Below are 14,313 nucleotides of genomic sequence, written 5' to 3' on the forward strand. Positions count from 1 at the left end.
TGAAATCTATCAAACTGTATAAAATCCTAGTATTGATTAATTTAACATATAATTTTTATATGGTCATTACCATTCACATAAAATGAAGTGTAAAATTAAAAAATACAAAAATTCTTAAGTATAGTCAAATAACTCAATTTTATTACACACAAGTGTAAATGATTCTAAAAGTGTAAGATCCCAACAAAATAAGGTCTAAAAGCTAATTAGTTAATAGTAATTATATTCTTAATATTACTAATAGAGTAAAATACCTCCTTTTATTTTTTTTTATTTTTTTTGAAAGAAATAGTAAAAACATTTATGTAAAGTTAAATTCGTGTTGACACAACTTAATTTTTTTTGGTCAAGCACTAGTATTTTTCACTATTCCACTAGTGTTTGAAACAACGCCACGTTTTGGCCCTTCTAATGGGAAAAAGTATAAATTTTGTTCCTTGCCCAGAAGGCTCCCTCAAACATCCACAAAGAGAAACATAAAAAGAATCTAATATTCAGAAAAGCAAATGCAAATAATCCCCAAAACTAATCAATGCAGTAATATAACTTTTGCAGTAACATGCATAACATGACACGAGACTGACATTTTTTGTGACGGTTATAACCATTAGTCACTGGGAATGCAATACATGCTAAAAAAGGTATTGATTGAATTTTGAAACAAACACTTAGGGAGTGTTTGGGGATGGTAAAAATAGACAAAAAGTCCAAAAATCACTACAAAAAGTCAACTCATTCTCCCTACTTTTTTGCATGTTTTTTCATAGGAAGTCAAAAAGCCAATAAAAAGTTCAATTCCCAAACACCCCCTTAGTGTTACATACTGCTGACCAAGAGTGGCAAATTATAAATAAACAAATAATAAATAAATAAAAGGTTTAAGAAAAATCAACATTTGATCTTAACAGTTTAGTTGAATATTAAAGATATTTAATAGAAGAAAACTACACGAAGTAATATTTGTCATAACCATCAGTCATGAAAAATGCAACTGTTGACCAGACATGTATTAACAGTATTATTAAGCAAAGCACCAATGTACTCACTGCAGAGTAAGGGTGCCAAATTACACCATAAAATACATTTAAAAATTCAAAATTTGTTTTAATTAAATTTTGGCCTTGTAGAATAGTTCTAGATCATCAGTAGCACAATTTCTATGTAAACTAAAGCTATTTATCCTTTTGATCTCGAAAGTGTGTATGGTAAAGTTGAAAATTAAAAGTAGTTATCAGCAGAAACCATAACAAGCAATTTACTCGAAACTTTCTCCTCTCACCTCCGTTTCTCAACAAGTGAAGTCATCTTTAAGGTGCAGAACAGAAAGAATCACCGATTCAAAGTTGATGCAATGTGCCAAAGTCCATTAAAAGTTCAATACTAGCTATGCCAGAAGCAATGTCAACCAAGTAATTCTAACACATAGGACAGTATCTCCAGTCTATATTTGATGCACATTGCAGAATTGCCTACATCTTACTAGTAAAACTAAGCTTAATATTGGATTACAATTATATGCATTTCATCATTTCATGCACCAGCAGCTAAAGGAAGAATCAGCCGCAAATTGAATTCCAATAAGGCTTGTTCCAATGCTCCTATAGCAGAGTAGGAAGGATGGATTAACAGCCACCAGATGGGAGAGAATATATTTTACATTTTTCAACCTTAAGTTTAGAAATAATCAGAAAATATTCTTTTGCAATAGAATTAAAATAAATTTCTTATCAGAGCACTTTTGATTCCAAAATTTTGGTAGCTTTCATATGTCTAATTTATTTAACAGTAACTGTGATGCTTACACCTTCATGCACTTAAATTAAAACAATAAAATAAAAGTGAAAAGCTCCAGTTTCAAGTGAGGGTCCTATTCTTTCCAAGCAATTTCTTCCTTTTCCAAAGCCATATGGCATCTACAAGTTATTTAATCACACAGATAGCACAGTCTAACTTCCATACCCACTAACAACTACCAGTACAACAGGCTTATCTAAAGTTGATACTCTCCTATGAAATAAAAACTGTATTCAGAGCATTATCTTAATAATTGGGAGAATCCTAATAAGATTATTACATAACAAACATCATGCTACTCCATTATGCTTGATTTGGACATTTTTTCCTTTTCTTATTTGGGTTCAAATTTTAGGCCATCATTTCTTTTCGGCAGCTTCTATTAGCCCCCACACAGTTACTTTGGACCCCCCATTATCCAAATATTATCTTATTACAATTTCACCCTATAGCAAACTTCTTTTTTGCCATGGTCACTTACCTCCCAAACCTAACCCTACCCACACAACCAACTCCGACCACTGCCAGCAGCTTTGGCCACTTTCCTCCGCACATCCCCAACTCCGGCCACCGCCGCCCAACCACCTCACTCCTCTCTGTCCCTCTCCAGACTCCCCAACCCATCCCTCAACCCTAGCTCATCATCCGTCAACCTCTCCCCACCACCCACTCACCCTCACAACAATCCCCCAGCCCACAGCCACAGCAGCCCTTACCCTCCAGCCCTCTCTCTCTCTCTCTCTCTCTCTCTCTCTTAAATTCTAGGGTTTTGCAAAGGCACGGCTAGGGTTTCACAGGGCAGCGTTGGAGGGAGACAAAGGGCTGCAAGGGATGCGCACACCAATAAAAGAGGGGTTGGGGGTGGCGGTGTTGCGCAGGGAAAGGAGTTTGGGGTGACACCGGAGATGGCTAAGGTGGATGTGAGTGGCGACGGAAGAGGACAAGGGAAGCTAGGGAGGGGGGTCGCTAGTGGAGGAAAGAGCTGGGGCAGGGGGTCACCGGTGGGGAAGGGCAGCCGAGGAAGGGTTGCAATGGAGAAGGGGGTTGCCGAAGGGTGGCCGGAGGTGGGGGGCTCAATGAAAGGGAGGGCGATGTTGGGATTATGGTGGGTGCTCAAAGAAGAAAAGGTAGGGATCCATTTTGGTATATGGGGTTCCAAAGTAATGGCTATCCTAAGAAATTATGTGCGGGCTAATAGTAGCTCCCTTTTTTTTCTCACTACCTAAGCCCACGCTCTCCTTAGTCAAAAGTCACCAAATGCCACTGCAAAACCTATGTTACTTAGAACATGGTTCGCTCGGGTACGTGGAACGAGAACGAGAATGAGAACGAGAACAAGAACGTTGTACGCTACATGCTCTAAAATGTGATACAATAGGGGTAGGACTGCAAATGAACTAAGCTGTTCATGAACAAGCTACGAGCCGAGCTCGAGCTCGAGCTCAAATATTAGGCTCATTTAGTAAATGAGCCGAGCTCGAGCTCAAGCTCGAATAAGCTCGGCTCGTTTATCTTTATTTAAATTATACAATAAATATATTATTTATAAGTTAAATAATATATAAATATATATAAATAATAGTAAAAATACATTATTTATATATTAAATAATATTAATAATATTTTTATTTAAATAATATAAATAATATTTAAAAAAATCTTATCGAGCCAAGCCGAACCGAACCAAACCGAGCCGAGCTTGAGTTTCATTAATATTAACGAGCTCGAGCTCGAGCTCGATCAAGCTCGAGCTCAGAAAAGCTCAGCTCGGCTCTGCTCAGCTCATTTGCAACCCTAAATTGGGGTAGACTTGTATTAATTACACTTAATAATTGAAGGTCCTTCTGGTGTAATTTTCTCTTTAACTATTAAACATCCAATAAAATGTAGTTTTTTTTTTTTTTTTCATGTAGCAAAACATTTCTATGAGCATTATGGCCCATTTTTTATATTTTGTCTTGTCAAAACTTAACTCACCTTAGATTTAACTCATTATATTTGATTTTTTTCCTCCTAAGGTAACATTTAAAGAAATATATTAGAAACAACTTTTGGGATCGCTTCAGTTCAGTTCACTAAATTTACTGTTTTGGAACAAAAGTGTACCATGTTTCTAAACGTGCGTACCAATACGTAATTCGCTAGGGCATTAGCGTTTTCTAATAACACAGTGCAAAACTCTACATGCAAATATAAGGCAAGAAGCTTAAAAAAATAAGAAATTGAAAGTCATATAAAAAACGTTACACAGAGAAAGAATATGGAAAATACCACATATTTTGAGGCATTAGATGATCTCAAAATGAACAGAAGTGGTTTAACAATTCTTTTGACATCCTCCCTTGGTGCCATAATCCAGTGCACCCCTGCAGCTGCAAGTACCACAGCACTATTATGACTCCATAGCAAAGGCAATGTACACTGCAGCAGGATTTTCACATCAGAATTGCTTTTGGAAGAGGTAAAACTTGAAAGATTCAATCCAAAGAAACCCCTGTCTGCATGACTTGACCGTGATAAATATTTCTCTGGTCCTTCAAGGTAACTCCTGGAGACCATTTCTGCTAATTCAGACTCATAAGTGCCACTTCCTTTGTTGCTCCTGTTTTCTTTTAATTCAAAGTTAGTATCTGGATCATCATTTTCAGAATGGTAAGTCACAGTAGCACAAGAAGATAGCATAATGGATTCTTTCACAAGCCCATGCCTTGCAATTACATAACGCAAAAGGATCCCAATTAAGACAATCTGACCCCACTCCTCCACATCAGGAAGAGTCTCACATAATCTTATATAATTTCGTCCAATCAGAGACAGATTATTTGGACAAACTGAAGCAAATGCAGCAGCAGCAGGTCCAACTACTCCAGGAGAATTGTCATTCAACAATATTCCAACCATCTGCATAGGAAACATTGGACATTATTGATGAACAACAGAAGCCCCTCAAATATTATAATGATAGATATAAAAGTAGAAATAGCAAAGTTCTGCAGCTCAAAAAAAAGAGCCTTAGCATGGAGAAGAATAAAAGCATAACAAGCCCTCACTTCCAAAAATGAAAGTGCCACATGAATACATCATGATATCATTGAAATCTGCATACACTGTGCTTGTAGAGAAAACATACTGATGGCAAGCTGATAATGACAGAAAAAACATGTGCATGCAAAATAGAATGCATGAAATTCTACATCTATTTTTTGGTATACAAAACTAGTGCAGATTTCAAGTTGCGGCAATCATGCGATACAGCAAGTAAAAGGCCAACTTCCATATCATTTAACAACAATATTGGAAATCAAGACCAAAAACGCATGTTATCTCACCAAATGCCTTCTTCTCCACAACAATCACATGAATGTATATAAGTCAAAAAGAAGGAATGATGTGTGAAGTGAACCTAACAATTTAAGACATGTTTCAGAAACTGACCCTCATTTGAGAGATATGAATAATTGGACTTTCAATTAATGATTACACATGCAGCCGCGTTATATGTGTCACACCATCTTGGAATCGTAGAAAAAATATGGACAGTGTTATTGGGGAAATAGAAAGAACGCTCTCCCTATACCATGTGAATGGCAGCTGAAGAAAATTCTCAAGTCAAAAATCAAACAACCAAATAACAGGAACACCCAAAGTTCTGAATCACTGGAACTTTTGAGCATCATTTACTCTATTCAAGTGGAAAAAAAAGTAAGGGTAAAGAATAACGCATAAAAATAGAACATTCCACCTTTTATTTTCCAAGATATCTCAATAAACTGTAAAATTTAATGTTTTATTTTTTATTTTTATTTTTTTGATTATTATACCCTTATGTTACGCTTTGATCATAATAATAGTAGCATTAAAAAGTAATAAAAAATTTATATAAGTTGACCTCTTCAATTTCCGTAATGTTGTCCTCCAGGCGCAGATCATGCAACTTGGGGAGGGCATTGGCAGCACATTTTCTAACATATACAGATGGATCTCTAGCACATTTTCCCACAGCCACCAGAACTAGAGGTGCGATTACATGTAGACGGATCCCTGCCATGGCACGGAGAGCCCATGCGCGGACCAAAGGATTTGGATCACCCAGGTCCTTCTGAAAATAGTTAATTGATAGCAATGCTTCATTTGGACGCCTAGAATAACAAGGAACAGAGAAGTAAGCAATACAAATTCAACTAGCATGCTAAATTTTAAGACAAACCACCATATACATACTGGTTTCTATTGACGAACAAAAACCTTTATGTCTCTATTCAAACACATTATAAAAACAGTTATTCAGTTCAACCAGCAAACAACCAAACTCAAGCTTCCTCCAAACTGCTGTTGTAAGTTTGATGATTGGGTCAAGGCAGCTTGGTTACAAAACTTAACTACTTCTTGGAACAGTTCGTGAAATAAGAAATTCAACCCCATGAATTTCACAAATGACCATAGGAGCATAGTAACTGGCAGAAATATATGTGATATAAATATGAACACATACTTGTATATAAATAAACATTGGGTGCTTCATGAAAAGGGTTTGAAAAAGAGGTGGTTTAAAGATTACTGTATGCGGCATACTTTTCAGCATAGTGCAGCAGGTACAAATAAACCAGCTTCTTTACTTCCAGTGACTGAGACGCCACATTTTTGACAACCTGCTAGCCCCACAAAGAAACACAGACACGTCCATATCAGTAACCAATTCTCAAAGAAAGATTGAAGCTTAGATCATCAGTCACTGTGTTTGGATTGAGTGATTTGGAGAGAAAAGAAAAGAAATAGAAAGAAATGTATTTTTCTTCTTTGTTTGGTTATCTTAAGGCCTCGTTTGGGAACAGGCTAATTTAGTAACTTTTTGGCTATTTGGCTAAAAAGGTAGGTAAAAAAAACTTATATGTTTGGGATGACTTTTTGGCTAATTACGAAAAGATGTGCAAAAAGTAGAGAGAAAAGAGAATCTTTGACTTTTTGGTATGAGTTGTTGGCTTTTTGGCTAAAATGGTAACTTTTTGGCTTTTTGGCTAAAAAGGTAAGTCCCCAAACGGGGCCTAAGTGGAGAGAAATGGAGAGAAATAGAAAGAAATTGAGAGAAACTCATTTCTCTCATAACCCTTATTTTCAATCTTCCCAAAAGTGGAGAGATTGGGAGAGAAAAGAAATCCACAAATGTTTATATTTTCACAATACCAATTTTGCCCCTATAAAAATAAAAGAAATAAAATGATTGAAAATATAAAAAGGTTATTTGGGTAATATAACATAAAATAGTTTCTTTTCTTTTCTCTTAATGAAATCTAACCAAACAAGAAGGAGAGAAATCACAATCATTTCTTTTCTTTTATTTCTTACTTATCCAAACAAAAATGAGAGAAATTACAATCATTTCTTTTCTTTTCTTTTCTCTTATTACTTAAGTAATCAATTCTTTTCTTTTCTGTCCTAAGTTACCAAACATAGCGTAACGACGTGTTATTTGATGTAATATATTGTTTTAAGGCTTTAAATAACAGAATCATTAGGCTCACCGACAGTATCATCCATTTTCATCCCTGTACATGAATATATACCGAAACAATAGTATCAAATTTTACACTCTCCTAATCATACAAGTTTAAATTTTACTAATCGGTTGAACAAGTGGTCTCTGTTTGATCGCAGATCAATTCTCTGAGAAAATAAGAAACTGAATTCTCATAATTGAATTGATACAAAATAGTCTGCTTATCGAACAAACACAATGGAGATATTAAACTGATTTTCTGTTTCTTTCATTTTCTCAGCAATCAAACAGGAAGAACAGTGGTATATGACCTGGGGGAAGAAATTGGCGACGTCGAAGCCCTGGGCGATGAGAGCGAGCAATCGCTTGAGAGCTTCGCATTTTTCGGAGTCGAATTTGCTGTCGAGTAGCGGAGCGATGTTGACGTCTTCGGGATCGTCGTATAGGTGAGCGTCCGTACCGATCCGAAACACCATGGTCGATGCCTTGCTCAGTGACTCTGCAGTGGCGCCGAATTGTGGGAACATCTTATACCAGGGATTCGAGCAACGGTTCTGCTCTGTATCACAATTCCGATCACGGAGAGAGGAGAGAGATTGTCTGCACTTGTTCCCGAAGACCGAAGCCAACGTGAAAAATAATTAGGGAAGTAGGAAAAAAAGAAAAAAAAAGTTGCCTTTTTTATTTTTTTTATTTTTTTTTTTAAATGACATGTAAAAAAAATATTTTTTTTAAGGTCCTGATATTAAGATTTTATAATATAAAAAATATTAAATATTTTCGTGAAGTCTAAGGTCCCTCAACATCAATCCAGAGAAATTCTCTGGATTCAAACTAGAGAAAATTGAAATTTCTCTAAGTACAAAATAAATCCAGAGAAAATTGTGAAGAGAAAATTTGTGTATCTATTTAGGAAAATTCTCTCATTGCACAAATTTCTCTGGCTCTTTACTAATTTTTGCATGGCATTTGTAGTGCAAAATGTCAAAACTCATCATCTCATCTTTTTAATTACTGACATCTATAAAATACATCAAACGTTTGATAGCAATGGAAAAATTTAACAAGTTCAATGACATCTCCATTGAAGTACCCAACTGCTATAACATAATTATGACAGTTCAAAACAACAATTCTATTGAATCCAATGCATCAAGATCTAAAATAACTATTGTCCTGTATAGTTTGAATACAAAAAAGTCTTCTACTTTGATTAATACTTTTGAAGCACTTAATTATCAGTTAAAATCGGTCAAAATGAACCCAGAGAAATTGGAATTTTACCCAGAGAAAATTCAAATTTCTCTGGGTTCAATCCAGAGAAATTTGAGAAATTCTTGAGGCCTCCGCTCACGAGTTGTTGCCTTCGCTTAGCCTTCTCTTGCACAGTCAAGGACTGATCGGACTCAATCGCTCGAATCACCGCGATCAGATCCCCGGTGGATTCAAATCCAGCGGCCGGCTTGTCGATGAGATTAGGATCGGCAATGACGGAGCAATTGGGACACTCACACTGGACAGTATTGGCTAAGGTTTGAGGGAGAGTGGAAAGACAAGTGACGTGCCAAGGTGTGACGCATGTCTTGCAGGTGAATCCGAAGGGAGTGGTGTTGTGGAGAGTGAAAATGAGGTCTAAGCTGGGCTGCTGCGGGGTGAGGATTTGCTGGGGGATCTCTCATCTCTGCTGCTTTGCGTCTGTAATTCGAATCCTCAGACGATTGTTTGTCTCCAAGCCACGGCGGCAGAGTCCAGGAAGTCACCGGAGTTTCGTCGGATCTCCGATGTTTCAGCATCCCGACTTGAATCGATGGGGAAGATCATACATGAAGACCCTGAGCGGCGACGCCATTGACGGTGAAGGTGGAGCTCAATCGGCTGGAGAATGAAGTCAATGGTGAGGAACAAGAGTTGATATAGACAGGTCTGAGAATGGAGAAGTTTAGAGAGAGAGAGAGAGAGATGAGTTTTGATTTGGTAAGGTCAAATTTCTCTGATATATGTTTAGGGATCTTAGACATCAAAAAATAATTTTGTGAATCTCTTCCATTACGAAAAGTGGGAGACGGACCCTAGACTAATGACCTGACTTAAATAAACTAATAATAAGTTAGTTTTTTTTTTTTTTTTTGGGTCAGAATAAACCTTAATAGGGTGTAGAAATGGTCCACTCGAGCTCAACAAGGCCTAAGCCTTGCCCGATCTAAAACTTTAGGCTTAGATCTAAGGCTTTGTTTGCCATTCTCTGAAAAAGTCAAAAAGTCACTATCATATTTAAATCACAGTATCTTATTTAAGTCACATCATCTCTCTACCACATCACTTCAAACTCAATCCATACTTAATCCATATTTCATAAAAAGTCAAAAAATATACTTATTTAGAACATCTCAAACAACCCCGAAGATTGTTGAAACAATTAGTGTTGAATTCTTCAGTTGGTGGTCTTTGGATCTTCAAAACTTGGCCGTGATCTTGTCTATGTAGAACAGAGATTTGGTGCTTCAAGTCGCGTTACTTAGTCGCTTTCATAAAGACAATATTTGCATTCACCAAAAAGTGTGCAGGGGGTTACAGTAAATTCGTCTCCACGGCACAATGAAGCCAGATCTAAGGATCAAATCTATCGATGTTTGCACTAACAGCAGTAGATCAGAATACACTTGATATAATCAAAAAAACTAAGACACTGATAAGCAAGTCTGTAGAATTTGATTATCAGTAAGAAATATAAAAACTTTGCTTAAGAAACTCTTGATCGAAAACTCTAATCAAGAGTGAGAGAAAACGATAATTGTATGAATGCTTTAAGGATTTTGGAATAATTAAAATGACTAAATTCACTGCCTATTTATAGACCTTGATGCACATAATTGAATGTTCATGTCTTTTGTCTTTTGATCACATCTAATCAGATTTGATTGTTGGATTAGCGATCTATGGTGAAGATCAACCTCACACCGAATAGATGCCTTGATTGATCACACCTGATCATAATTGGGTGCCATCTCAATCGTATGATCGCGCTCACCTCCAATCAACGGCTATGATCTATAGCGATTCTAGTTTTGACCCGACCATTGTTGTATTTTGGACTCGGGTTTCATGGTTTTGTATTGTTGTCCATATCTTGTTTCCTTTATATTTTCTTAAAATTTGACTAATGGGTTATTGTGGTTGCGTTTGGGTCAAGTTGGTTGCTTAGTTTCAAAACTTTTGTTGCCCAATATTTTACTCCTTCGCTCGAACGGCGCTTTGTGTGCTCAAGCGAGTTTTGTGAATTCTCAGTACTTTTGCAGGTCTGCAAAATTACTGGAAGAGTGTATTCTACGCTCAACTCGAGCCGTCCTTCTTGCGCTCGAGCATTGGTCTGCTGTCTGCAAAACTACTGGGAGTATGCATTCTGCGCTCGAGCTTCACTTCCTGCGCTCGAGTGGAATAACTTATAGTGCCTGACGCTCGAACGTCAACTCTTGCACTCTAGCACACTCTGCGTATATCAGTTCGTAACAGTCACTTTTTGCATCACTTTTCATTTCTTTCTCTCTCTAAAATATTTCAAAACCCTAGATCTTGAGCTTCTCTCTCTAGAACTCACATTCTCTCTACATTTTAACCTAGATTCGTTGGTTTCTCTACTTTAGTGTTTTTGGGAAAAAGGTCAAGCATCTCAAGGACTCTATTTTGATCCGAACAAAAGTCTATTTCGGCATCTTTGAAGTTTTCTCCTTGCTTTTCTCGTCCTCTAACTTTGAGGTAGGGACATTCTACACTCTCCTATGATTTTTAACTTAGTTATTTGTTGATTATGTAAATAATGTTGGGATTGGAGGATTTTAGACAAACTCAGGATTTTGATTTAAAATTTAAAGAGGAGTTTTCAAATGAAGGTATTAAAAATGATTATGGGTGTAGATGAGGATGTATTGTGTTAAATTTGTTGATTTTAACACATGGGTTGGATTTGGAATGAAATGAAGTTTTACTCTAAAATGTTTCAAGTAATTATTTTGTATAAATAATGAAATTGGTATTAGGATTGTGAAATTAGATGAATGTTTATATAAATGGTAGAGTTTGATATGTATTATCTCTCACCTATAAAAATTTGGATAATTTATCTGTCTTGGAGATTGTATATCTGTCTAGAAATATTTATTTTGGACTATCGGTGGAGGATAACTATGTCTGTTGTAGTAATTGCATGAGGATTTGCTGAACTAAAACTAATCTCTTATTTGTTGTCATTGAATATGACTGTGTTTTGGCCTATGTGTCCAGGGTGAAAGTCCTAAAAACTGCACGTATACATGGATGCCAATCCCACGGATGAAATTTCTGTAAAATGGCAAATTTGAAATGCTTGTGTAATGATTGTATGGTTAAAGAACTATTAAGTTATAGCCTCAGTTGGGTTATCTGGATAACAATGGACTTGACTCATGGATTGAGGTGAAATGAATTGTCATGAAATGAATTAAGATAAAATGGCTTGAAATATGAAACTTGGCATATTATGATCAGGTAAGAATACGAATGATCTTATTATAGGCATTATATATGCATATCATATTTATATCTTTATTAAGATTCATATATTATGTTAGATTCAAGGTTTTAAAAAGCGGCCGCAACCATTACATAACACCATTATATAACAATTGTGGTGGTTACAGCCACCCCGTTACGGCCGCTTTTGCAGTGTGATTCAGATTCACAGGTGTGTCGGTCGTAGCGGTCATAACGGTGCCGTAACGATCGTAACGGCTTGTTACGTAACGGTTGTGAACTGCTTCTTTAAAAAAAAAAACACAAAAAAAAAGCTGAAAATAGAAGAAGAGGGATAAAGAGGGAAGATGGAGGAGAAAGAGAGAAAGAAGAGGGAAGATGAAGAACATGTTATTGATTTGTTGAAACTGTAAGACCTATGCTATTCTATTAGCTGTTATCACTCAACCATTTTCTTTGTGTGTCTATCTATGTATTGTTTGATAATAATAATAATAATAATAATAATAGGTGTGATCATTATCTATTTGGCTTGATTAAATATATATATATATATATATATATTTAGGCTCTTACTTATTTTCTTACTTTTGTTATTGTTTATCTTATATATAATTGTTAGTGATTAATTTTTTATATAATATAAAGTCATTAATTATTAAAATAAAATGTAAAAAACTCAGTTTATAGTGATTTAAAAATATGAAATATATTGGATCCTATTTAAAAATTTACAAAAATTGATCAATATTTATTTTTAAACCCAATAAATATGATCATGGAAAAAAATTATGCGTATCAGTAAGTTTTTTTCAAATTGTGCGAAAAATAAAAAAATTCACGATTCCTACGGTCTTTATACCTCGCAACCGCAACCGTACCACCGCCACCGCTACAGCGACTGCAACCACTTTTCAGAACCTTGGCTAGATTGTTTCTACTTGATTTTGGCTCACCCTGCTTGGAAAAAACATTTTCAGGTGCTGGTGATATGCCTTCGCCAAGGACTTAGCTTGGGTGGATTGTGGAGCTAAAGGCTCACTTTTGTTTACTTTGTTTTCATTTTTTGTACAAGCCTAGGAATTTGTTTGAATTGAGCTTATGTCTCATTTTTGTTGTAACCAAGCACGACCTTGGAAAGATGTAAGCCTTTAGGGCATATGAATACCTATTTAGCTTTCATACATTATTGTTTCTTGTAACACATGCTGTAGATTCAGGATGAATGATTTATAAATGTATATTGCATGTATCACCTTTTGTATATTAACTCAGATTAATGAAAGTTTCTTATTTTATTAATATCACTTTGCACTAGTGTTTGGAGTTGGATTCTTGTATTTATTTTGGGGGCGTTACAACTTAGTATCAGAACATATCGGGTTTGAATACTTTGAGTACTTGGAAAATGGTTACTACCATAATGGGTTTGTCTCGCTTAATAGAGAAATTAGTATATATGGGATGCTATGTGATAACATGCTTATGTGATTATATGGGTATGGGATTTAATTTCTAGGATGTTGATTGAGTCTACGGATTTCTAGGAGTCCTATTAGAAAGACACTTGATCACTGTTGTTTCTAATTGGAACTCTAGCAATGCCACGGAACAGTTATTATCCGAGAATGAAATTCGTATATGTTTACGTGATTACGTGCTTATGTGGAATGAATTACTATTGTCCACCAGTGAATTAGTTTCGGCACATTTGTAAATGTATTAATCTCTTTTGTTACCTTCATTAGGATGTCAAGACGTAGATGTGGTGTAACACTCCGATTTTCATACCCAAATGATCATACAATAAACATGGTCCTTTTTAAGGAAAACCAATCATACAATCCCACACTTGCATTTCATAATGTAAATAGTTCCTCATGCGATAATACATTAATCCGACAACAAGTAAAGGAACAAATAAATATCCCAAAGGGTTTACAAGTTTCCAAGGCTTAAGCCTGGTTACACATAACAGTTATTCAAACCCACACAAATATAGCCCTTGGCTTACAAAACAGAGTCACGCAAAATGAGAGCATTGTACTCCTAACACACACACTTCCACGCCTTCAGTTAGGCGGAATCACCACATCTTTTCCTACACAAAAATCCCGTAGGGTGAGCATAAAGCCCAGTAGGAAATCCTTAACAAAGTATATACATTTTATACAAATCTCAATAAATGAATGTATATGCCATGCTATGCCTTTTTACAGATAAATCACATCTTCATCTTTTGAAAACCATCATGCTTAATGATGCCATGCAATTTTCATTGTTCAAAGCTTAACAATTTAACTCAAGGGGCAGTAAATACAACTCTGGTAATCTCTAGGTCGGTGTCTGCAAGTAGACCATACAAGTACTACCAATTTGTCATTTTTTTGACTAGTATCAATTGGAAGGCTCGACACCTCTAATCTGTCATTTTTACCAGTATTAACTGGAAGGCTCGACACCTTTAATCTACACCACCTTTGAAGACTTACCACCATATTTACCCCAAAACCATTTTA

General features: G+C 35.9%; 1 protein-coding gene across 2 annotated transcripts in view; it reads right to left on the reverse strand.

The window, feature by feature from the left end:
• Window positions 1-7,936, reverse strand: part of PAT2 (protein affected trafficking 2) — a 39,868-nt gene extending 31,932 nt beyond the window's left edge. For both annotated transcript variants that reach the window (XM_082882744.1, XM_028225464.2), the window contains exons 1-4: window positions 7,600-7,936; window positions 6,367-6,443; window positions 5,684-5,933; window positions 4,066-4,695 (exon numbers count right to left, since the gene is read on the reverse strand). In XM_082882744.1, coding sequence (XP_082738870.1) covers window positions 4,066-4,695; window positions 5,684-5,933; window positions 6,367-6,443; window positions 7,600-7,815 — 1,173 coding nt within the window. In that variant the 5' untranslated portion in view covers window positions 7,816-7,936. The remainder of the gene's footprint in view (window positions 1-4,065; window positions 4,696-5,683; window positions 5,934-6,366; window positions 6,444-7,599) is intronic.
• Between the last annotated feature and the right edge of the window lie 6,377 nt (window positions 7,937-14,313).

This window comes from Camellia sinensis, chromosome 8, assembly GCF_055761805.1.
Source record: "Camellia sinensis isolate YWXY chromosome 8, ASM5576180v1, whole genome shotgun sequence".
Taxonomy (NCBI): domain Eukaryota; kingdom Viridiplantae; phylum Streptophyta; class Magnoliopsida; order Ericales; family Theaceae; genus Camellia; species Camellia sinensis.